The 23,908-nt window shown below is 44.3% G+C and overlaps 2 protein-coding genes and 1 pseudogene across 2 annotated transcripts; 2 read left to right on the top strand and 1 right to left on the bottom strand.

The window, feature by feature from the left end:
- Positions 1-728: 728 nt before the first annotated feature.
- Positions 729-1,670, top strand: ORYCUNV1R1615 (vomeronasal 1 receptor oryCunV1R1615). The gene has a single exon (NM_001167302.1). The coding sequence runs from the start codon at positions 729-731 to the stop codon at positions 1,668-1,670; it is 942 nt and encodes a 313-aa protein (NP_001160774.1).
- On the bottom strand, positions 8,828-9,653 carry ORYCUNV1R-PS1599 (vomeronasal 1 receptor oryCunV1R-ps1599 pseudogene; annotated as a pseudogene).
- LOC100358133 (protein FAM90A11-like) lies at positions 15,184-17,811 on the top strand. Its single transcript, XM_002722361.4, has 4 exons — positions 15,184-15,350; positions 16,335-16,503; positions 16,893-17,092; positions 17,571-17,811. The coding sequence occupies exons 1-4, from the start codon at positions 15,187-15,189 to the stop codon at positions 17,704-17,706; spliced, it is 669 nt and encodes a 222-aa protein (XP_002722407.4). The 5' UTR covers positions 15,184-15,186; the 3' UTR covers positions 17,707-17,811.
- Positions 17,812-23,908: the final 6,097 nt, after the last annotated feature.

The following is a 23,908-nucleotide window of genomic DNA, read 5'->3' as shown; positions in this document are numbered from 1 at the left end:
TAATGCCTGTGTTAGGTGAAAGGCAGGGTGGACCAGCTAACACTTTTGGCCCTGCAGTATCATGCAGCCATTCTAATATCAGATGAATTATGCATTCATGTGACTCCAGCTTCTCCTGTAGCACATTCATGCATTCATCTGTATTTTACTAAGAGCTCTAATGCTTTCTTCAGAATTGATAATGGTCTAAAAATACATTAAAAATAGCTACAACTATGATCATAAAACAAAATGACCCCAATCTCAAAAAAAGACAATGTATGAAAATAACTAAATAAATATAAAATTAGTTAGAAAGCAGCTAACTAGCTTTGTTCTATAGCATGATATTTAAATGCATGCCATTTTTTCAGTTGTACTTCCAGGTTCAAGTCCTTACTTTACCCTGAAACATGGTATGAACATTAACTCTTCTCTGCCTAAGTGCTTCTCCCCTTTGAATTAATATTACGGTAGTACCAAACTCACAGGATAATGAAGAATAATGGAATAGCTACAGGTGTATCCTCAGTGATTTGTACATTATAAGTATTCTTTAAAGTCTACCCATATGTTCAATTCTTGGCAGCCCACTAATGAAAAAAAAAACACATTATTTCGAAGTGGGAACTAGTGTAAATGGAGAATATTGAATTTAAGTTGACATGATACATGTAGCCCATGCCTCGCTTTTCTATACAGATTCCTCTGGCTTTGAAAAAAAAATTCCAGTCACTCAAACTTACAGAATGTTCTCCAGAGATTTTATAGTAGGAATGGTCTACTTATTACAGACTGCTGTTGGAATTCTGGGAAATTTCTATCTTCTCTACCATTATCTCTTCCTTTACCTCACTGGGTATAGGGTAAGGTCCACGGGTGTAATTTTCAGACACCTGACAATAGCCAACTCCTTGGTCATCCTCTCTAAAGGAGTGCTCCAAACGATGGCAGCTTTTGGGATGAATTTTTCCCTCAGTGATGTTGAGTGCAAACTTGTTTTCTATGTCCACAGAGTGGGCAGGGGTGTCTCCATCAACACCACCTCCCTTTTGAGTGTCTTCCAGGTGATCATAATCAATCCCAGGAACTCCAGGTATGCAGAGTTTAAAGCAAAAGCTCTGAAGTACATGGACCTCTCCAATATCCTCTGCTGGATCCTGCACATGATGCTAAATATTATGGTGCCGATGAAAATGACTGGTCAATGGAGCAATAAAAACATCACAAGGAGAGATTATGGATTCTGTTATGCTGAAGATCATAACAATGTCATAGAATACTTACTGTATACAATTTTGTTATTATTTCCTGATGTTTTCTGCCTGGTGCTTATGTTGTGGGCCAGTAGCTCCATGATATTTATCTTGCACAGGCACAGACAGCAGGTCCAACACATTCACAGGACCAGTGTTTCTTGCAAATCAGCTCCTGAGACCAGAGCCACTCAAAACACCCTCATTCTGGTGAGCACTTTTGTGTCTTTTTACACTCTTTCCTCTGTCTTTCATGGGTGTTTTGCTTTCTTAAATAAGCCAAATTTTTGGCTGGTGAAGGCCTCTACACTCATTGCTGCATGTTTCCCAATGGTCAGCCACTTTATCCTCATGAGCCAGGACTCCAGTGCATCTAGGTTCTCCCTTGCCTGGATAAGGAATATAAAATTACCCAAACTTAAGAGAAATATTTAAATTGTGTGTATCTGCATATTCTACGTGTGTTATTCATAGTGCCCTCAGTAGAGAAATGTGGAGTCTATATAATAATAAAACAAGATGAGTTAAAGCAATCTACAGATGTTGAGAAGATTCACTTGATAAGACATTGAGTTACATGCTGGGGGCTGACACTGTGGCATAGCAGGTTGAACTGCCACCTGTAGGGCAACCAGTTCAAGTCCTGTCTCTGTGATGTAGCAGGTTAAGCCATTGCCTTGAGCACAGGCATCCCTCATGGGTGCTGGTCTGAGTTCCTGCCACTCCACTTCTGATTCAGCTCCCTGCTAATGCACCCGGGAAGGCAACAGAGGATGGCCCAAGTGCTTGGGCCCCTGTACCCATGTGGGAGACCCAGATGAAGCTCCTGGCTCCTGGTCTGAGCCTGGCCAAGCCCTGGCCATTTTGGCCATTGGGGAGTGAACCAGCAGATGGAAGACCTCTCTCTGCCTCTCCCTCTCCCTCTCTGTAACTCTGCCTTTCAAATAAATAATCAATCAATCTTGAAAAAATTACATTCCCTCCTTCTCTTCCCCTCACACCTTTCTTCTTTCTCCCTTTCTTTTTAGTTTTTGAAATATTTTAAAATAAAATTACAGTAAAAAGGCTTAATTCACAGAATAAGTTTAACAAGTTTAGTTTAACAAGAATAAGTTTAACTAGCTTAGTGGGAATACAGACAATGGCTATAAACAACAACTGAATGGAAAAATGATCATTTCACCCATATGCAGTAAATTTTTTTGTGAGAGGTAAAGTTACAGAAAGAGAAAGGAAGAGAGAGAGAGAGAGAGGTTTTTTATCCATTTCCAAAATGGCTGCAATGGCTGGATCTGGGTTGATCCAAAGCCAGGACCCAGGAAATTCTTCTGGGTCTTTCATGTAGGTGCAGGGGCCCACTTACCTGGGCCATCTTCCACTGCTTTCCCAGGCATATTAGCAGGGAGCTGGATTGGAAGTGGAGTAGCCAGGACTCCAATCCATAGAAGTCCAAGCACAGGTCAAACAGCTCTATCATGTTCAATAGTCCCAGATCTGGAGTCTGACCACTGAACAGAGCAATCCTGTCTGCTCTCAGTTCTGGGTGGCGGAGACCAAGGTGAGGCTTCCAGACCAGCCTAGTTTTAACTATTAGGATACAGTTTAGCTGAACCATCAGTGAACCAAGGACATGAATTCTGGGGACTCTTGGAGAATTGAGGGCCTCATATAGCTGGCAGCTTTGCTTCATACAGCATAATGGACCACCAAAGTCACAACCAACAGAGAAGAGTTTTAACTTACTCTTGCTGAGCCAAGATTTGCTTCAGCTAGCCAGCATTCATTCTTAAATATGTGATTTCTACTTGGCAAACAAGACTTTTGGGGCCCTTTGTTTCTTGCTAGCTGTGGAGCCCAGGGTGACCATATCAGAATGGGAAAGTCAGACTGGACAGCCCCCAGGCCTGTATGGGTCAGACATCATTTTCAAAAGTACCTCAGTACCCAGCTAATCCATACTTCTAAAAAGCAATTTACATGCTAGCTGGGTCCAACACAAGCCAAAGCCCAAAGGGGTTTCCAGGAAGAGGCCAATCACCCTTTGACTCCAAATGGAAAAATTCAATCACAGGGACTTGTATCATCATCAAAACCTTTGGAGCCCAGTAAGGGCCTTGGGCTTCCTCTTTGGCAACTGAGAGTGAGAGAAACAGGAATTTTTTTTGCTGTTAGATGGATTTTTGAGCATTGTACACAACCCCAATGAACCTTCAGTGGAAAACAAACTTTAAATTTTTTTAGGTTTTATCTGCCAGCTTTATTACACTGAGATGATTGCATCTCAGGGCTTCTGAGGCTGAGGTTTCCAGCTCACCAGCAAATGGAGTGTTAAGCTAAAAAAAAGAAGCTAATAAAAACAGCTAAAAATCAGCCAAGGGAATGTTAATACATAGTGAAAACTTAGAAAACCTAGAAGTTGGTGGGACTTATGCTAACTCCCACCCTGCTATCTAGTTGCAAGTGGCAGTGGAGTTTGTCTACCTAACATTTATCAAGCTAGACTTTGGGATAATTCCCTCTGCTACTTATTAAATGGAGAAGCATAAGAGTATAAAATATTCATCAGTATATACTATGTTGTAAGAATTCTAGCAAGTTGGTGAATCCATTAAGAATCATGAAACACCCCCCCCCCACACACACACATACACATGGTCACATTAGCTTTCCTTTCCCCAATGCTAGCAGTTGTCATGTATCTGTCAGCATCACAATGGTCAACAAGGTTGCCCTGCAATGTGAGGCACTGTAGATTTTACCCCATTTCCCAAGTCAACAAGTCTGCCTGTCTGTTTCCTGTGTGGGGGCTGAGAAAGATGTTCTTTGTGGCATGATCAACTCAAGAGCTTCATGGGCACATCTGCTTCCCTTGCTCCACCAAGTTCCATGGAAGTGATGCAAAGAGGCCCCAGCAGATGATGCACATGGTAGATTTGGATCATGGCTGAAAAGCTTGGAGCCTAAGAAACTCATAGTCTTCAATAGTGGGTTGTAATTAGACCTGCACAGTCTTAGTCTCAGAGGAGGCATTCTCTTTCCTACACTGGTCAGGTCATTAATATGCCCATTGCTTTGGTGAGCAGATCTATTATATCTTCCAAATCTCTTGTTATTGAAACAAGCAAGCAGCTTGAAAAGGTAGCCTGGAACAGAAGTTTATACAGGGTGTTGGGGGAAAAAAAGCTTGAGAAAACTATGGAGGGTTTTCTCCTAGCACCGTTGTGTTACTCCCTTTGAAATATGGGCATAAGTGATCCCAGGATCAGAAAGGACCACTGGGGGCCGGGGTTCTGGCATAGTGGGTTAAGCTGCTGTCTGCAATGCCAGCATCCCATATGGGCCCTGGTTTGAATCCTGGCTGCTCCACTTCCAATCCAGGTCCCTGCTCATGGCCTGGGAAAGTAGCAGAGAGTGGCCCAAGTGCTTGGGCCCCTGCACCAAGGTGGTAGACCTGGGAGAAGCTCCTGGATCCTGGCTTCAGCCTCCACCAGCCCTGGACTTTGCAGCCATTTGGGGAGTGAATCAGTGGATGGAAGATTCTCTCTGTCTCTCACACTCTCTCTCTGCAACTCTGCCCTTCAATCAATCAATAAATCTGAAGAAAGGTCCATAGAAATTAATACTGATATTGGTGTGTGGAACATGATTGCTTAATAGTGAGCGAGGCAGGAATTAGCACAGGGAATGGCTAGAGACTTTGTGGAAAAATCAACTCCAGAAATGAGATGTTGATAACATGGGTGAGGCAGGAGTCGCTGAGAGAAACTGAGAGAAAGTATAACACAACACTTCCAGCATCAGTGGAAGTTTCTTAGCTTGATGGAAAAGGTAGGAACCACAACCCACGGAAAAATTGTCTCTAAATGTAGTGATAATAAAATGTAACTGGTAATGATGTTTAGCAACAAGGGATGATAGTATTTCTTTGGCCTTAGGATAGAAAAAGATTGCTTAGAGACATCAAAAATCATGGGCTGTGAAGGCACACATGAAAGAAACTAAGATTGCATTAAAAGTAAAAATTTTTGAGAGAGGGAGAGAACAAAAAAGGTTTCATATTCTGCATCGAGAATTCAAAAAGAAACAGCCCACAGACAGCCCACATGATAGGAAATAAAGGCGGCATTGTGGACTAATGGCTACTTAAAAAAAGGACTTATCAAGTGCATTTGTCAGCTTTTTATTGCCATAGCAAAATAACTGAGAAAGCTACACTCATAAGCAAAGATGTTTATTTAGCTCACAGTTTTGTAGGCTGAAACCCCAAACAGTAAATCACAGGTTTGGTGAGGGCTGTCCCTTGGCTGCAACGCCCCATGAAGCAAGGCAATGGCAGGAGTGTGTGCAGAACTGAGCACCTCACATCCCAATGCAGGAGGCAGAAAGAGGGAGAGGGAGCAGGCATATTCCTTTTATGGATGCCCACCCATGAGAACTACAAAGGGGTCACATGAGAACTACCTCAAGCCTTCAATGACTTAAGGGTCTCCCACTAAGCCTCACCTCTTAAAGCTTTCATTGTACCTGTCAACACCACCATGCTGAGGACCACACTTCCAATGACAATGGACACCCACGTCACATCCAAAACACAGCACCCAATGTCTACTAAACAAGGGAAAGGATGCACAACTTCCTTAGTAATCAGAGAAATACAAGCAAAACAACTAACCAGTATCAGCACCCACTACCCAGAAGGCTAAAATGAAAATGATGGAATATACCAAGTGTTGACAAAGATGTGAATAAACCAATGATCTAATGCATGGCTGAGGCTTGTAAAATCAGCACAAACCCTTTGGAAACTGTTTTATATTTTAAAAGAATTCTTCACCAACATAAACCTATGTCCAAACTATTCTACTTCTCTACACACACATGCACACACACATACAAATTCATACTTGTATCACTAAAACATAGGTCTAGAATTTACATACCAGTACTGTTCATAATAGCCCCAAGCTGAAAACTGCTCACATGGACATCAAGAATGGAATTATTACCATATATTTATAAAATGGAATACTATACAGCATTGCTAATGACCCACAGTGACGTGTAATACTGCAGATACATTCACAAACATATAGAAAAGGAAAGCAGAAGAGTTCATGTTGTATGGTTGCTTTTATATAAAGTGCAAAACCGATGACAGTGATTTATGCTGTTCGTTGTCTGAATAACAGAGACTGGGAGCAGGCACATGGATGGAAGCATCGAACAGTAGTCTGCTTTTTATCTAAAAGCTGTTGTCAGAGGTATGTTGAGTTTGTGAAATTCCATAGAGAGTGCATGTGTATGCATCTTTTTTTTATTTTATTTTTTTTGACAGGCAGAGTGGACAGTGAGAGAGAGAGAGACAGAGAGAAAGGTCTTCCTTTGCCATTGGTTCACCCTCCAATGGCCGCCGCGGCCAGCGCACCGCGCTGATCCGATGGCAGGAGCCAGGAGCCAAGTGCTTTTCCTGGTCTCCCATGGGGTGCAGGGCCCAAGCACCTGCGCCATCCTCCACTGCACTTCCTGGCCACAGCAGAGAGCTGGCCTGGAAGAGGGGCAACTGGGACAGAATCCGGCGCCCCAACCGGGACTAGAACCCGGTGTGCCGGCACCGCTAGGCGGAGGATTACCGTAGTGAGCCGCGGCGCCGGCCCTGCATCTTGAAAATATTCTGAAATCCATGTCATCAATTAAAAAACAGAAAGATCAATGGATTAGTAGTGTTGTGATATCCTTGTATCCTCAAGATAAAAGTTAAAGGTATTCAGCAACTTTGTACTGTCATTAGCTTAAAAAGTAATTTTAAGGTGAAAAGTCGAGATGGTGTGTATGAAACTGTCAAAATAAAAATGCAGACATTTAAAAATATCTTAAGAGTGTATGAGAAGATAGAATCAGAAAAATAGGGAGATGTAAAGACAATCACACAATACACTGGCAAATTGAATCCCAATTACATACATTTTTATACTAGTCATAATTAGACTAATCATTTCTGTTTCAGTAATATTGTCTGATTATATTTCATGCTTAGGATATATGCATATGGCTAAAATATTAGGAATAATGTTTCATAATGAAAAACACATTGAGATTTAATGCTATAACTAGTACTCACACAGTATTTTTCACTTTATGTTTCTGTGTGGGAGCAAACTGTTGAAATCTTTACTTAATGTATGCTAAACTGATCTTCTGTATATAAAGAGAATTGAAAATGAATCTTGATGTGAATGGAAGGGGAGAGGGAGTGGATAAGGGGAGGGTTGTGGGTTGGAGGGACGTTATGGGGGGGAAGCCATTGGAATCAATATTCTGTACTTTGGAAATTTATATTCATTAAATAAAAGTTAAAAAAAAGAGAAAAACACATTCTAGGTAATTTTGACCAACTGCATAGCCAGCATTGTTATATAAATATGATAAACTTTAAAATAGTTTGCTATGACTGTAATAAGTATTATTTTTGTATTTCCAAATGTAAAAGCTTCTAATATTGCTTGATAGCAAATATAATGTCACTGATTAAAATATTTTTCATCTTGCTTTGTGATCTAATATCTGATTAATATTTCTTCGTGCCTTTTATCAACTAAAATATGTTGTTATTTTTATGTATAAATTATTTTAATTGTATAAATTTATGGGGTAACTTGTAATAATTTGATGTCTACATTCCATGGGTAATGATCAAATAAGGTTAGTGTTTCTATCTCATTAAAATGTGTAAAGATACATTTTGACTAGCACTTATAAATTGTACATACTTATGGGGAACTGTGCTTATTTTAATAAATGTGTACAATGAGTAGTAAGTAAATCAGGGTAATTTACACTTTTTTCAACTCTTATGTTCTTCATATGCCCATTATGTCAAACTAATTCTTTTGTTTTTTGAAAAAATATAGAAACTATAATAAGTATAATATGTAGAAACTATAATAACTATAGCAAAATGTTGCATCAGCTTTAATGCAAATACAGGCATAATGTATGAAAATGTCATCTAAAACTGGAAAATAATCATTTTGCTTCTTTGGAAATCTATCTGTCATCATCTCCAGATAAAGAGAATGAATTAATAACTCTTCACCTCCAAATGGCTATTTCTCCACCATTTCAAGTAAATTTCATAAAAGTGAAGTTTTCTCTGTTTTCTCAAATGGTCATCTCACATATGGTTACTGTCTCCTTTTCAACAATTCCAAGCTGAGTTCATTTCTGCATATTGCAAACTTTCATTTCAATATTCCATATTGAAAACTATGCAAAAATTTCACTATAATCTACAGGATGGAATTTTTTTATTGGATAGAATTCAAACCACAGTACTACAGGCATTCATGAAGTTGCAATGATATAGACATTTACATAATAATTTCCATCATAGTTTATTTACAACTGCTCTTATGAGTTATTGATTATTGGGACAAAGTTCACTCTGTCTTGTTCGTCACTCGTGCATACTATGATTGTTGCATATTGAGCCTTTCAGCACTGTAGGGATGTATCCATCGATGACTGAACAAAAATGGGCAAACATAGACAATTTACATATTCATGATTAATTTAGGAAATTCTGAAATCCTCATTCAGAAAGGGCAAAAGCCGAGTACACAGGAGTCACAGTCATGTGAACAACGGGGCAGGCAGCTGGGAAACAGGCACTGAGTAAGTGTGAAGTGTTCATCAGCAAACTCCTGGGATTATCAAGAAGAGTAATCCAAACTTGAAAAATGCAGGGTTTGGTGTAAGGATGTTGTGGGTATCTCTGGAAACAGGGAAGGATTTAGGGGAGAGACTCCTATGGATATGTTGGACTCACCACTTGTGCTTGTACAGAATGAAAACCATGAAGCCCAAACACAGAACATCAGAAAGTGACAGCAAGGCTGCATGGAGAAACACTGCCTACCCTAGAACAGTACTGCATGTCCTGTGCCATTGTGATATTTGTGTTTGGCCATCTGCCAGTACACACGTAGGAAAAATGACTTTTACCAGTATATAGAGTCCAACAGAGGAGAACAGCGAAACCAGTTTACTTGGGACTGGCATTTTAAGCTTTGTCCAGCTGGAGCTTATGGGGCTGATGGAGATTGCCTGGAAGATACTTAAGAGGTGGGTTGTACCAATGGACACACCCTGGCCTGACCTGTGAATGTGGAAAATAAATTTGCATCCAGCATCACTGAGGAAAGGCCTCAACCCCAAAGCCATCATTGTCTGGAGGATTCCTTCAGAGTTGCCTACTGTCAGGTGGTTTGCGATGGCAGCTTCCCATATCAGGGTGCTGGTTTGAGTCCCAGCTGCTCTGCTTCCAATCCAGCTCCCTACTAAATGCACCTGGGAAAGCAACAGACTTGGATCTCTGCACCCATGTGGGAGACACAGAGTTCCTTGCTGCTGGTTTGAGCTGATCCAGTCCTGGCTGTTGCAGCCACTTGGGGGGTGAATCAGTGTATAGGATCTCAATCTCTCATTCTCTTTTCCTCTATCTCCCTCACTTTTACTTGCCCTCATCCATGTTGCTCTTTCAAATAAATAAATCTCTCACAAAAGAAAGAAAGTCTCCCCAGTTCACCCTGTTGGAGGACGATGGGCTCAGGATGAAGGTTCCAGCAGGCAGCATCATGGGGAGGGTGAGAACCAGATGCCAGGATCCCCGTTTTTGAGTCAATCACTTCCCTCCCCTCAGAGCCACCATCATCATATCACCAACAGAGGTCAGGACCATGTGGCTCTGGGAAGCTGAGAACTCTTTTTTTTCCAAATCATTTTTTTTTTTTTTTTTTGCTAATTACCAAGAATGACGAAATGCTTCTAGCTATGTCCCTCAAGAGAATTCAGTGGTGGGCCAGTGCTGGCTGCTCCACTGTGATCCAGCTCTCTGCAGTAGCCTTGGGAAAGCAGCAGAATATGGTCCAAGTCATTGAACATCTGCACCCATGTGGGAGACCATCAAGAAGCTCCCGGCTCCTGGCTTTGGTTCAGCTTAGCTCCAGCCATTGCAGCCACCTGGGGAGAGAACCATTGGATGGAAGATCTCCCTCTCTGTCTCTCTCTGCTTCTCCTTCTCTCCCTTTAACTCTTTCAAATAAATAAAAAATCTTTACAAAAGAAAGAGACTGCAGAGTGTTTTGCAGAGGCTCTTTCTTTTCATTGACCCTGGAGACAAACAGGGCTCACACAGAGGGGAGCAGAAAATGCCCAGCCTGTTATGAGGGGCTGGCAAGGAGGCCATGTGTCTGCTAGATGCTAGGCTGTGCTGGCAGCTCATACCAAGATAGAGAGATCTCTCCTAGTCCTCTTCCCACTGAGCTGCACCACATTAACTAGGTGTGCATGAGGGGGATTTCCAAAAGATACAAGTGAAAGCACAGTGGTGAATCAAGGTGCCTAGTGCCAGTGTTTCTGAGATGCTGTGCATCAGATGCCTGGCAGGTCTATCCTCCACCTGTCTAGAGAATCAGACCCTGCCTTCTGCATTTGAGAATCCTGGAGGGTCCCCACAGCCCTCTAATTTTTCCTGAGTTTTCAGTAATAAGCCCTGTTGCCTTTATATTCACTTAAGAAATATAAGTTCTGATTAATTCTTTAAGTTTCCCAACAGACTAATCTACATAATATATTGTCCTGCTATTCAAAGCTCCTAAATTTCTTTTAAAAAGTATTTAATTGAAAGACTGTGTTTCTGTGTGTGCATACATGTCACACACACACACGCATAAAGACACAGACACAGAGAAACTTTCCTCTGCTGGTTTATTTGCCTGAGAGCTGCAACAGGCAGATCTGGACCAGGCTGAAAGCAGGAGCCAGGAACTCCATCCTGGTCTCCCACAAGGGTGGCAGCAAACCAACCACTTGAGCCATCTTTTGCTGCTTTCCCAGCCTCATTAACAGGGAGCTGAATCAGAAGTGAGGCAGCAAGGACTCAAATCACTACTTTAATTTGGGGTGTTGGTGTCTCAAGCAGTGTCCTAACCCATGACACCAAGAGGCTGATCCCTGCTTCTCATTTTCCAAGGGATTAAAGCGAACTATATGGGTCACACTTGCAGTGAGAAGGAGCTGAAAGACTGAGGAAATAATTATTGCCAGATTTTCTTAGAGAAGTAACAGGGTTTAAAACTGAACCATGAAGTTTTGGAACATTTACTATACCCCAGAGAGCATTCACAACGCTTCACATGTGTGTGTGCAAAGATCATTCATGTTGACCTGTCCTCATTTTACAAGCGAGCCAGGCTTCACTCAAATAAGAATGGGAGGAAATAAAGTAGCTGAACAGCAACTCACTAGGCACAGATATCAGAGGCAGAGAAAAGAAACATGGGTTTTCAAGTTCTAAAAATGGTCACGGCTTGCAGCCATCACTCTAACATCAGTGTGGCCCCAGGCTCAAGGAGTGGAGTTGGGGGAGGGTTGGCCTGTATTCCTGGCACAAACACCAGCTTGACTGAGATTTTCTGCAAGTTAAGAAGGTGCAAAAGCGATACACATGGAGCAGAAACCTCATTTCCAGGTTGGAGTTTGATCTTTTCTCAGACTGTGGTCCTTGGTACCAGAGTCTCTGGAAGTGCCAGGCAGGGAGCCCGGAAACCCATCAGCCACACAATCCCGAGGGTTCATAGCGTTATTCTCCAGTGTCCCTCATTGCTAAGCTGTGAGGATGAGCAGGGTAGGTGCATTAAACATAATTTTGACCTCTAATATTTTCTAATTAGCGTCAGCACATAGCCTCTCTCTAAAACAATGAGAACACTTTGAAGAGTTCATGAAAATTGAATTACAAGAGAAGTTTATGCCAGTGTACCATCATTTTTGATTCCATGCACATGAGGAGTCTTTCAAATGCTTATTGATAATGCCCAGTGTGAGAAAGCATGAATGGATTACATTTTTTTTTTTGCACCAGAAAGTCTTACTTTGAATCCAGTTTTGCATGAGTGGCTTATTCCTGTGAAAGGATTAGCAACAGTCTGAGAAGGAGGAAGGGAGGGTGAGGAAAGAGAGAGGGGGAGGGGGAGAGATCTTCCATCCACTGGTTCACTCACCAAATGTCTTCAAACCATGAATTCCATCTGGGTCCCTCCTGTGGCTGACCGGGGCCATTCCTCCAACAGTTTCTGAGGCACAGTAGCAGGGATCTGCTCAGAAGCAGAGCAGCATAGACTCCAACAGGGGATACCAGTGATGCACATGGCTTCAGCTTAATCTGCTTAACTTGCTGGGCAAGACCATCTCCTCCCTTAACCCTGCCCTTCCCATGAACATTTTTAGGAGCTTTCATATAGTGTTAAAACACACTGTTACATACTTAATTTTTTAAAAATGTTGGGGACGGCAAACACCAAGCTACAATGTGTTGTTTAAATGCCCACGTATGCGTTGAAATGAAAAGTGCTATAGGAGTAGCATTCAATAAAGTAGTGAACCAGATCAGAGGACTGGGTGAAAATCCTCTCAATGTAATTGAGTTGTGGGGATTAGGGTGTGTCACGTGATCATCCTGGGGCTGTGGGACAGTATAAAGCTACAGGACATGGTCTCCTCCCCCTCAGCCTATGTCTCCACTGGTTGTGCTGGAAGCTTCTGTCTCCAGCTGAATTGCCCCTGTGCCTGCACCTGAACAAACTCAGAGCTCGAGAAAGACCACAGGTGAGTTTCCATTATTGTTTTGGGCCTTGGTGTATTAAATAGGAAAAATAGGAGGGTGGGGACAATCCATGGAAGGTGGTGTTAAGAGTTGAGGAAAGGATTAATTAACTGCTTCATACTTCCCAAGATAGAGCCTGATTCAAACCATATTTCTGAAATGTTCATTATTAGATAAAGGGCACCATTTCCCCCTAACTTTCTGATTTAGATGGGGTGGCTAGTGAGCAGTAAAGGGGCCATTGCACCTTTGACTGAGGGCTTCCAAACAGAGTGTTATTCACTTATCTTTTCTTTCAATGTACTCAGTGCCTTGTTAGAAGCTAGTTGAAATTCAGGGCATAAGAATCCAGTGGCTTCCGTTTCTCTTTCCCCAGGGAGGCAGATGCCCTTGGCCAGCACCATCCACAATGGACCCCAACACTCTTTCCATGGAACAGGGGAAGGAGCTGTTAAAGCAATGGGGGATCCCACAACAAGATGTGAGTATGGGAGATACTGGGTCAAGTGAGAAGTAGATGGAATGAGATGGCATCAAAGCTGAGGGTCAGTCCGAGGCAGGTACTCCTCCCATGATCAGCTGTAATAGTCAGTGTTTAAAACTCTCTGTACATTGCACTGGCCAATTTCAAAGGACGTTAGGAGAACACAGGCATATGCAATTGCTATGGATCTTACTTCCCTTCAGCTCACACCAGCATTTCCCCCACACTCCACTTTCTGTTTTTGAAACTTTATTGAAGTTACAAAAGTTTCATGCATTTCATCTAACAGATTTAGGAACATAGTGGCACTTCCCCCCTTACCCTCCCTCTCAGATACCCACTCTTGCTTTTTACAGTGATCTATTGTCAGCAAACTTAGTGATCAGAGAGTGAGCCCTACTCTAAGTAAAAGAGTCAACAAATAGTATGAAGAGAATGGAAACAAAGCAAGACCCTGTTCCTTCACCCATTGGTACTATTTGGAGGTCACCAGCAAGTTCACTGTTGGCTGTGGAATAACGAAAGTTTAAGGTGCTCACTGCTGTAAGCATGTGTTGAAACACTGCAGTTGCCCCACAAAGGTTTTCCTTGGAGATTTACTTGTTTGAAATGCAGAGCTACAGAGAGATGGACACACCGACACACACAAACATACACACACACACACACACACAGACTGATTGGTTGATTCCATCTGCTGGTTCACTGCTCAAATAGATGCAAAGGCCATCAGAAGCCAGGAGGCTGGAACTTCATGCAGGTCTCTCATGTGGGGGCAGGGGTCCACATACTTGAGGCATCTTTTGGTGCTTTCCCACAACAGACTAGCAAGGAGAAGGGTCAGAGATGGAGCAGCTAGGAATCAAACTGGTGCCTATATGGATTACCTCTGTGTCTCAAAACCGGCTCCTCCTAAAAGGCTTACAAATACTAACATGGTAATCAAAACATTTTATTTTTTTTATTTTTTATTTTTTGACCGGCAGAGTGGACAGTGAGAGAGAGAGACAGAGATAAAGATCTTCCTTTTGCCGTTGGTTCACCCTCCAATGGCCGCCCCGGCTGGCGCGCTGTGGCCGGCGCACCGCGCTGATCTGATGGCAGGAGCCAGGAGCCAGGTGCTTTTCCTGGTCTCCCATGGGGTGCAGGGCCCAAGCACCTGGGCCATCCTCCACTGCACTCCCTGGCCATAGCAGAGAGCTCCCCTGGAAGAGGGGCAACCGGGACAGAATCCGTGCCCCGACCGGGACTAGAACCCGGTGTGCCGGCGCCGCTAGGCGAAGGATTAGCCTAGTGAGCCGCGGCGCTGGCCTAATCAAAACATTTTAAACAGAAAGGAAAAAGGCTGGCACTGTGGTGAGGTGGGTCATTCTGCTGCCTGCATGCCGGCCTCCCATATGGATGCCGCTTTCTTCCTGGCTGCTCCTTTCCCTACACAGCTCTCTGCTATGGCTTGGGAAAGCAGATCACCCAGGTCCTTGGCCCTTTGCACCTCATGGGAGATCCAGAAGAAGCTCATGGCTCCCAGCTTCAAATCGGCCCAGGTCCAGCCATTGTGGCCATTTGGGGAGTGAATCAGTGGATGCAAGGCTTCTCTTTCTCTCTCTCTGCCTCTGTCTCTCTGTAACTCTGCCTTTCAAATAAATTATAAATCTTACACATACTTAAACACAAAGCCTTCTGTATAAGAAAAAGAAAATGCTCAAGTGACTGGGAGTTTATCTTCTCTTTTCCCAAAGTCACTTCCTGCTTGCAGGCTGAAAGTTGAATCTTGATGCCTTTTTTCTCTTTATCAGATCGATTTGATGGTGGAGAAGTGGGTAGTTGTTGCCTCTGTTGAGGCCATGTTACGATTTCCCTTGAAGCCTGGAGAGGATCCCACAGCCCGCTGTGTCTCCCAAGGGAAATGTCAGCTTACGGTGGACCAGCCCCAAGCAACTTCCCAAAGACCAGATGACCCAAAGGACAGGTAAGGCCAATTTGGGGAGTGAGCCATGGGGCCAGGACCTGATTCCCCAAGGGCCCTCCATTTCTGCCTGAACAAGGCTGCAGGACACTCACTTCACAGGAGCTTGACTTTAAAAATTTAACAAGATTTGTTAATCACAGGGTTTGCAAGCCAGGGCAATGCAGCCCTCACTGGAGATCAAAGAACCTCTCCCAAGAGAGGAAGGAATTCTCCTATTGAGGGAGATGTCCTGCTCAGGGTCTCATGGAGTCCTCCTGATGCAAATGAAGGATTTCAGCTTGCTCAGTTCTGACTGGCTTATGCACATGCCCTGTTGGGAACTGTTCAGTTTGACTGGTTGATCACAGACCGCATCAATTTGTCAACTTCAGCTTTTCAGAAGCAAGGATTGTATAAAGGTCAAGCACTTACTTATCGATTTTCATTCTATGTCCAAGAATAGTGCGTGTGACTGTCTCCCTTTGCCTCACTGTCACCCAGCATCTAACTTACTTTTGCCCTCAGTTAACTTGAGAGAATTCATTTTGTTTTGACAAGGTGAAATATCAAAGCTTTGTCAGAGCATTCTGCCGGCTTTGTGGGTAAGAAGTTACTCTGTGAAAATAGAGAGTTTTTATGATCTGAAATACCAGTTGTTGGCCACCCTTCTGTTGGCTTTGCTGGGGCTTTTAGTCTGGAGAGAGAAGCTAGACCAACACTCAGAACCAAAAATACTTTTGTGTAGGGTTGCCAATTCACTATCACCATCTATTAGAAGCCTTTTAATTAAGTGGTCTTTTCTTGGGCAGTTTCCTTTTTTGGCAGTAGGTAAACACTACAATGAGTTCACAAAATAGGTCAGAATGGGGCATCTATCACAGATCCAAGATGTGGTGGATGCGGGTTAGTACTCAGGAAGTCCCTCCAATCTCTCCTGGGAGAAATAGACGTATGAGGGGCTTGTGTCATACATTTTGAATTTTTAAATTTGTTTCTTTGGACTAGGAAAACCAATGATCAATTAAAGAGCAAGCCCGATCAGAAGCCCAAGGCTATGCATCAGATGGCACGCCATTCAGTATGTCATCAGCCTCGAAGGCCCCTGAAGGACAATAAGCCACAGAGAAGATCGGTGTGCCAGAGGGCTTCCCCACCAGATGGAGAGTACAGCAAGGTAAGCGGAGCCTTGGGGCTTTCGAGAACAAAGGAGTCCATGAGGAGTTGGTTTAAACACGGGAATCTGTGTGTCCATCCTTCAGTTATTCCTCCTTAGCCAAGCCGGACTGGTTTGCCTTCTCTTTACCTGGCTGATCGGCACATTCAGAGCCTGTGGGGAACAGCCACTATCATCTCCTTTAGATGTGAAAGTTCTACCTCCTTGGATTCCTGGATTCAATTGGCTCTGGGAGGATCATAATATCTTGAGTTTCTTGGCAAATAAAAATCCATGGGTCTATGATCTCCCACCAAAGAATATTGAATTTCCCTAATCTTTATATCCACCTTTGAAAACTGCCTGTGATTGGTACCCTCTCATGTAATAACCACTTCCCCTACCCACAGGTGAAATGCAAGAACTGTGGAGCCTTTGGGCACTTGGCAAAAAGCAAGAGGTGCCCCATGAAGTCCTGGGGCGGGGCCGTTCCCTTACTGGCCTTGGGTCGCAATCAGGAGAAGGAGAACCTGAAACCCAAGAAACCTGACGAACTTCAGCCTGCAGAATCCTTGAGGAAGACTGAGAGACAAGAGGCAGGAACTCACAGGTAAGGATTCTGCAGGCACAGTCTGAGCCCTGAGCTTTGGCTACCAAGAAGATTGTGCCACCCCCTCTTCTTTCCCTGGAGCTGTCTCTAGGCATAGACAGACAACTGCAGAGAAACAGACAAGTGCTCCAGACCTTCCAGGGGTGCACACCGAGCTCATCCTATTCTAAGAACCACTAAAGGGAAGGGCTGTGGAATACCTTGGAATGCTGCTCCTGGCAGCCAGAACAGCCACAGACTAAATGAAAGTGCACAACACTGAAGTCACACTAGGGAACGCAGCACATCCTGGGGGTGGAGGGGCTTCCCAGACAAGAATTGAACCGCTGGGGCCAAGTTCACAGGGGCTTCAGTGCCTGCCTCACTCCTAAACAAGGGCTAGCATGGGGCCCTGGGAGTGCTCTTGGTTTGGTTTGCTGTCCCTCTTGGAGACAGGTAGGAAAGGTACCTCAGACAGATAACAGGATTTGTTCTGCAGGCATGAAGGGCAGCAGAGGAAAGCTGGACCACAGGCAACACAGGGGAGGCCACAGAAGGAGCCGAAGAACTCTGAGGCAGCAACAGAACCATGTGCCTATCTGAGGGTGAGTCCTACTCCCGCTTCTGCAGTGTGATTTTTTCTCTGCGTACTTTTATTTGCTTCATTGTATGCCCTTCTATGTGGGAATCATATTAAAACCAAGGCTGGCCCACAGAATCCTGTTTTATTTGTCTGTATCCCATGTTCCAGTTGCTTTATTTGAATTTTTATGTCACTATTTGCAAGTTGGCCAGTGAATGCTAGTGGAGGCATGTTGATGCATCCATGAATGATTTGATCATGTGCTGTCTTGTATCCATCCAAGGCATCTTTTACACTTTTATTAATCCTATGTTTCCTTTCCAAAAGATGTTTCTCATTTACACTCTCCATATTGGATAAAGAAAGGATTAGGTAGTTGACATGTGTGTTCTTTTTAAGATTCTTAAATTTATTTGAAAGGCAGAGTCACAGAGGGGCAGAGGTACAGAGATAAAGAGAGGTGTGGGAGGGAGTTCTTCCATCCACTGGTTCACTCCCCAGATAGCTGCAACCACAAGCTGTGCAATCTGAAGCCAGGTGCCAGGGGGTTCTTTCTTGTCTCCCAGGTGGGTACAGGGGCCCAAGGACTTGGGCCATCTTCCACTGCTTTTCCAGGTCATAGGAGAGAGCTGCATCTGAAGTGAAGCAGCCTGGATGTGAACCAGTGCCCATATGGCTTGCTGGGACTGCTGGCGGTGGCTTTACCCACTATGCCACAGCACTGGCCCAAGAGAGTTTTCAAAGCTCATCACAGGGTAGTTGTCTTCTGCATTTAACTGCCCCTTAACAATATGATGGTGCTCCATCAGCAATCTACCAACATGCAATCAACCTTTAAAACCTGTAGGAAACATTTTCAAAGTCAGATACAGCTTCGTAGAATTCGCTTCCTATTTAAATTTCACAACACTCTCTGTGCAACACATGGATCGAAAACCGGAATGTGGTCAGCCCTTCTCACCCCAGCACCACATTCCACAGTGCAGCCACTCCCTTGACCTTAACAACAGACAAGGTAATGATAGTCTTGTCCTATCTGCCACACACAAGAATCAGACTGATGTCATACTCTTTTCCCCTCACTAACCTGAGTAGACAATCTCTGAAGATGTGACTGGATGATTTCATTATTTAGTTCTGTGAAATTTAATTTCACATGTACTGTCTCTTTATATTGGCTGCCTCGTCCCCTTTTGTGGTCCTGATTTAGTTGCAATCTTGTATGTGCTACCTGTATGTGCTACTTTCTCTTCCTATTTATATTAGTAATCAATATCCTTTTTTGTTACTAACATGCTGATTTTCCATTTCTGTATGGTTGACTATGTGAGTTCTTCATCCATCTGAGGGGTCTAATGTGAACTTTCTTGCCACAGCATCCTACTAGACCGTTGCCTGTGCAAACATCCAAGAGGAAGTCGCCCCTCGGCTCTGCACTGCCATGTCCACTGCCTAGTGAGACACCTTATAGATCACGCTGGGCTACCCAGGCTCCAAACAAAACACCTCAGCTGAGCACTGACGGCCCAGCCCAGGTATCTGGGGTCAACTTTGCTGACTCCCCTCACCATGTTCTAAAGAAATTCACCCCAGGCCCAGCTGGCAGTGCCAAGCTAACAGCCAAAGGGCCTGATGTTTCCTCTTGTGACACTCTTCAACCTGCCAGGAAGACACCTACCCTGGGTCACAGGTCTAATCCACAGGCACAGATCAAAGTTGCGGAGGTGGATTCAAAGTTGCCTCCACAGCCAGTCACAAAAAATTGTGTCCAGAACTCCAAACTCAGCACCCAGGCTCCAGGCAAGAGGTCTGCCCAGGACACCATCCAGACAAGCCAGAATCACACCAAGAAGACAAGACTCTTCGTTTCTCAACCTCTCTCCAGTACAAGTGGACCTGCACACTCTCGGGCATCCGAAGTGTCCACAAGGACGCTAGTCCTGAAGCCAATTTCTGACCCTCAGCCTCCATCTAACTCACATTGCTCAAGCTCAGGCCAGAACTGCCCAATCTTCCAACCTCGAGTGTCCAGTGGTGTTCCAGACATGACACAGAGAATCGGCCCCAAGAAACAGGACAGTGCCAGGTCCAGAACCCCTCCCGCATCCAATCCAGAGAAGTCTACAGCTGCTTGTCATAACACTCACGTCTTAAAGGAGTCTGAGAGGCAGGGTCCCCAGGTCACAAGGAGTGTCCTCTATGAAGATCTTCTGGTCTCTTCCTCCTCTGATGACAGTGACTGAAAGGGAGAACTTGTGTGGGCCAGCATAACCAGCACAACAAAACAAATGGAAGCACAAAGATAACAACATACGTAAGCAACTTTTTGGGGCCTCTGATGGCACAGCTAATTTTCCCAGAGCGTTCTTGATTATCATCCTTCTTCAGGATGGGAGGATGTGACTTTCTTCTCCTAGGAAATCCACCTGCCAAGACTGGCCTTGATGTGTCTAAAGGCTGCCTACAAGACTCCCACCCCCACCCTGACTCTGGGTCAGAGAAGATGGCCTCAGGTCTTCAGGACTTGGAAGTGACTGAGAGCCTTAGGTGGGGGAAGCATCAGGGAGCAGGTCTGCTTTGAGACTCAATGCTGTGATACAGGATCAAAGGGTGGAGCCTAACACAATATTGGGGATCATCACTTGACACCACCTATTTAATGGTGTGAGATGGAGCTGCTTGAAATGGGACTTAGGAAACTGTCCTGAACAGGCTTTTGTAAATTGGATCTCATTATGTGAGAAACTTACTGAACACATGTTCAGTTATATGAGCCTCTACTGTCACTAGAAAGCTGTGAAATCCACCTGTCTGTGTGAAGAAAAGACTAGCCCTTGTGTAGCTAGCTGTCAAAGGGCCCATATGTGGTTGTTAAAGGTCTATTTTTTAAAAGTACCCTCTCCGGATCCTTGCATTGTTGAGGAAGAGTTTTAGTGGGAAATTCTTGGCTTTGACTCACTGGGAAAAACTGTCTTTCCTGAAGGAGTTTGGTTTTATTGGTGAATTCATTCAAATCCCTCCACAGTGCATGCTCACATGCTATGAATGGTTTCCAGGTATTAGAAAAGGAAACTGCACACTTTGTGAAGTTGATTGAACACTGACCTGATTGAAACTGCACACTTTCTGAATGTGATTGGACACTGACTTCCACTGTGATAAAGTATCTCAGCTCATCTGTAAAGGAGACATCCACAATACACCCAGGATCAGAGTTACTGAGAAGATTAAATACATTATGTAAAGTATGTAAATAATGAGAGACACATGATAAATTCCACATGCATTTCTATTCTTTGATCACAAGTAAGCCACAGAGTAGCCTCAATTGTAAGGAACACTACATTTTGTTATTGAAAGTGATTATAAAACTATGGTTTATTATCAATAAATGTATTGCTAAGTTTACAGGTGTTTTGATTTTTATATCACTTCAGCCCAATTCCCTTTTTTAAAAAGATACACACACACAGCAGCCTATAATTCATGCACACAGCTGAATCTCACGCAGTGCTTTCATCGATTTTTGCGAAAATCTTGTATTTACTGCAACCTAGGCTGCTAAGGGAAACGTGACATCACACCCCTCTAGGATCCAAAGCTTGTTATTAAAATGAGGCAGGTCGCACACATCAGCGACCTGTGCGTTCGAACGGAACACGAATCCTGTGCATATTTCCTCATGTTCAGAGGATTCCTCAGTCCTACAGGCGCAGCTGAGAACGGCACTCCCTTTCAACAACCCGCGCTATCTGCACACCCACAAGAGGGTTTTCTAAACCTGAGGGAGTCTTCCGGGCCTCTGCTCTGGTCAGTGTGAGAGAAGCACCTGTGGAAGCCGCTGCAGGGCCCCTGTGGTATCGGAGCCCCTCAAGCTCGGGCATCCACACAGCTCGGGGCCATGCGTGTCTGGGCAGCCATTACGTTGCAAGTAGCAGACTCTGACGACGCCGCCATTGGCGACACAGTCTTTTGGCACCCAGTTCCTCAGGGCTGGAATGCCCGCAAGGCATGCTGGGAGATGTTGGAAGGTAACTGGAGCACGCCAATGTCCGGCCCTGCACATAGGCATGCGCACTGGTGGTGAGCAAGCCCGAAGGTAGCGTGAAGTCATGAGGACTGGCGAGGCCGTGAGCGGTCTGGGAACCTGCTGGAGGCTCTCCTGCCGCCCTTGCGCGTGCTCCTGGCGTCTCCGTGGCCATCCCTCCTGTCTCTAGTGCCCTGGGAAACGGCCCTGACGGTGTTGAGAAGCACAGAGCTTCCGTCCACGCACTGCACCCTGGGCACTAGGCTGCTCCCTGTGCTACAGCTGAAGCCAAGCCTCCCGCTCTTAGGACAAGTGCCTGGCTCCTGGGATGGCAGCTCCTCCACACGGGTCCATCCTTCCAGAAATGCCACGGCCTTCCTGCTTAGTCCATCTGAGGTCCATGGGAAAGCACCCTGGCCCCGAACCTGAGACCTGGGAAACCCTGAGGGATGGGGACCCTCAGCGTTCCTAGGGTCATTCCTGAGGGCTTCACTGTACTTGGGAATTTATAGAAGAGATTTTTATAGAAGAACTCATCAATGGCTTTGGTTGAAAATGTGTTGCCTCCCTGATTCAAACGTGACAGTCTGAGCCACTTGAAGTCAAAATAGCAGGTAGAATAGGAAGAATTGTACGAGAAAGAAACACATCTGAAGTTGCTGAGGGGAACGAGTGCCCTCATCAACCCTGCAAAATGCAGTGACTGCTTGAACAGCATGCGAGGCTGCCCCTGATTAAAATAAGTCTTTGAGAACGGTCTCAAACTTTTTCTGTTTTTAGAGATAAGTCTCTACTTGTTCTTCCTGGTGACCTGGATCTTGTAGGATTGTGCTGATTTAGTTTTCTGGACCGCGACCCAGACCTGTTTCCAGAGCCTTGCAGAGAAAATAAGCAATTTGTTCAGAGTAATGGGAAGTTCATGTTACAGAGGACTGAAGCTGCTATCACTGGTTTATTCTCCGGGTGACCTCAAAGTGCAGGGCTAGGCCAGGCTGAAGCTGGGTGCTAGGACCTTGTACCTTGCAATGGGGTGAAAGTGCTCCTATGGGATGCTGGCACTGCACATGGCTTAACCCACTGCTCCACAGCCCCCTCCTTATTGTTTTCAAAGGATTTTTATTTGCTCATTTACTTGAAAGGCTGAGTTTTCGGTGGGAGAGGAGAGAACATTTGCCATCTGCTGGTTCATTCCCCAAGTGGCTACAATGGCTGGTGTTGGTCCAGGCCAAAGATGGAATCTGCAAGTCATCCTGGTCTCTCAGCTAGTCAGCAGGGGCCCAAGCAGGTGGGCCATTTACTTCCCCAGGTGCATTAGCCGAGAGCTGGATTCCAACATGGGATGGTGGTAAGTACAGATGACAGACTAATTCGCAGCATCATTACACTGACCCTGAATTTACTGTTTTTTTTTTTCTAAACATGGATGTTATCTGGATGGTTCTGAAAATGAAATTAATGTCTCATGGAGTGTACTAGTTATATCTGACTATGGTAACAAATGACCTCATTGAGCATGTTAAAACTGTAAGTTCTCAATAAAATCAAACTTGTTTTTTAATGCATACCCCTGGATATTTCCCTGAAAATGTAACTAAAATAGTGACTAAAATAAGAAATGCATTCCATGTAATTAAATTGATTTGCTCTTAGGCATATGAGAGTACGTTAAAAGTGTTCACTGCAATATAGTTACAAGATAAGTGTGGTGCAACCAATTCTGAAATCCATGCATGATTTTCCATAACACACATTTTGCAATGAGCTTTTGAAGATTCTGCATAAGCATAGATTTCAGAAAAATTTTGGCCCAAGAATAAAATTAATTTTTAATTCACCTTCTACAAATTTTTGAAAATCAGAGTTACACAAAGAGCGAAGGAGAGGCAGAGAGAGAGAGAGAGAGAGAGAGAGAGAGAGAGAAGGGTCTTCCATCTTCTGTTTCAGTACTCAATTGGACACAATGACATAGCTGCGCTGATCCAAAGCCAGGAATCAGGAGCTTCTTCTGTGTCTCCCATCTGAGTGCAGGGGCCCAAAGACTTGGGCCACCTTCCACTGCTTTCCCTGGCCATAGCAGAGAGCTGGATCGGAGGTGGAGCAGCCGGGTCTCCAGCTGGAGCCCCTATGGGATGCCGGCCATGCAGGCATTTGGGGAGTGAACAGCAGATGGGAGCTCTCTGTGTGTCTGTGTCTACCTCTTAAATGAACAAGTCAGAGGACCACTTAC

This window comes from Oryctolagus cuniculus, chromosome 18, assembly GCF_051225735.1.
Source record: "Oryctolagus cuniculus isolate XC-2025 breed Fujian yellow rabbit chromosome 18, ASM5122573v1, whole genome shotgun sequence".
In the NCBI taxonomy this organism is placed as follows: domain Eukaryota; kingdom Metazoa; phylum Chordata; class Mammalia; order Lagomorpha; family Leporidae; genus Oryctolagus; species Oryctolagus cuniculus.
This window is presented reverse-complemented; position numbering and strand designations above follow the sequence as displayed.

Coding starts and splice junctions, on each gene's coding strand:
- LOC100358133 (XM_002722361.4), top strand. CDS start 15,187: ATGGTGGAGAAGTGGGTAGTTGTTGCCTCTGTTGAGGCCATGTTACGA. Junction 15,351..16,334: donor CCAGATGACCCAAAGGACAG/GTAAGGCCAATT, acceptor TCTTTGGACTAG/GAAAACCAATGATCAATTAA. Junction 16,504..16,892: donor CAGATGGAGAGTACAGCAAG/GTAAGCGGAGCC, acceptor CCCTACCCACAG/GTGAAATGCAAGAACTGTGG.
- ORYCUNV1R1615 (NM_001167302.1), top strand. CDS start 729: ATGTTCTCCAGAGATTTTATAGTAGGAATGGTCTACTTATTACAGACT.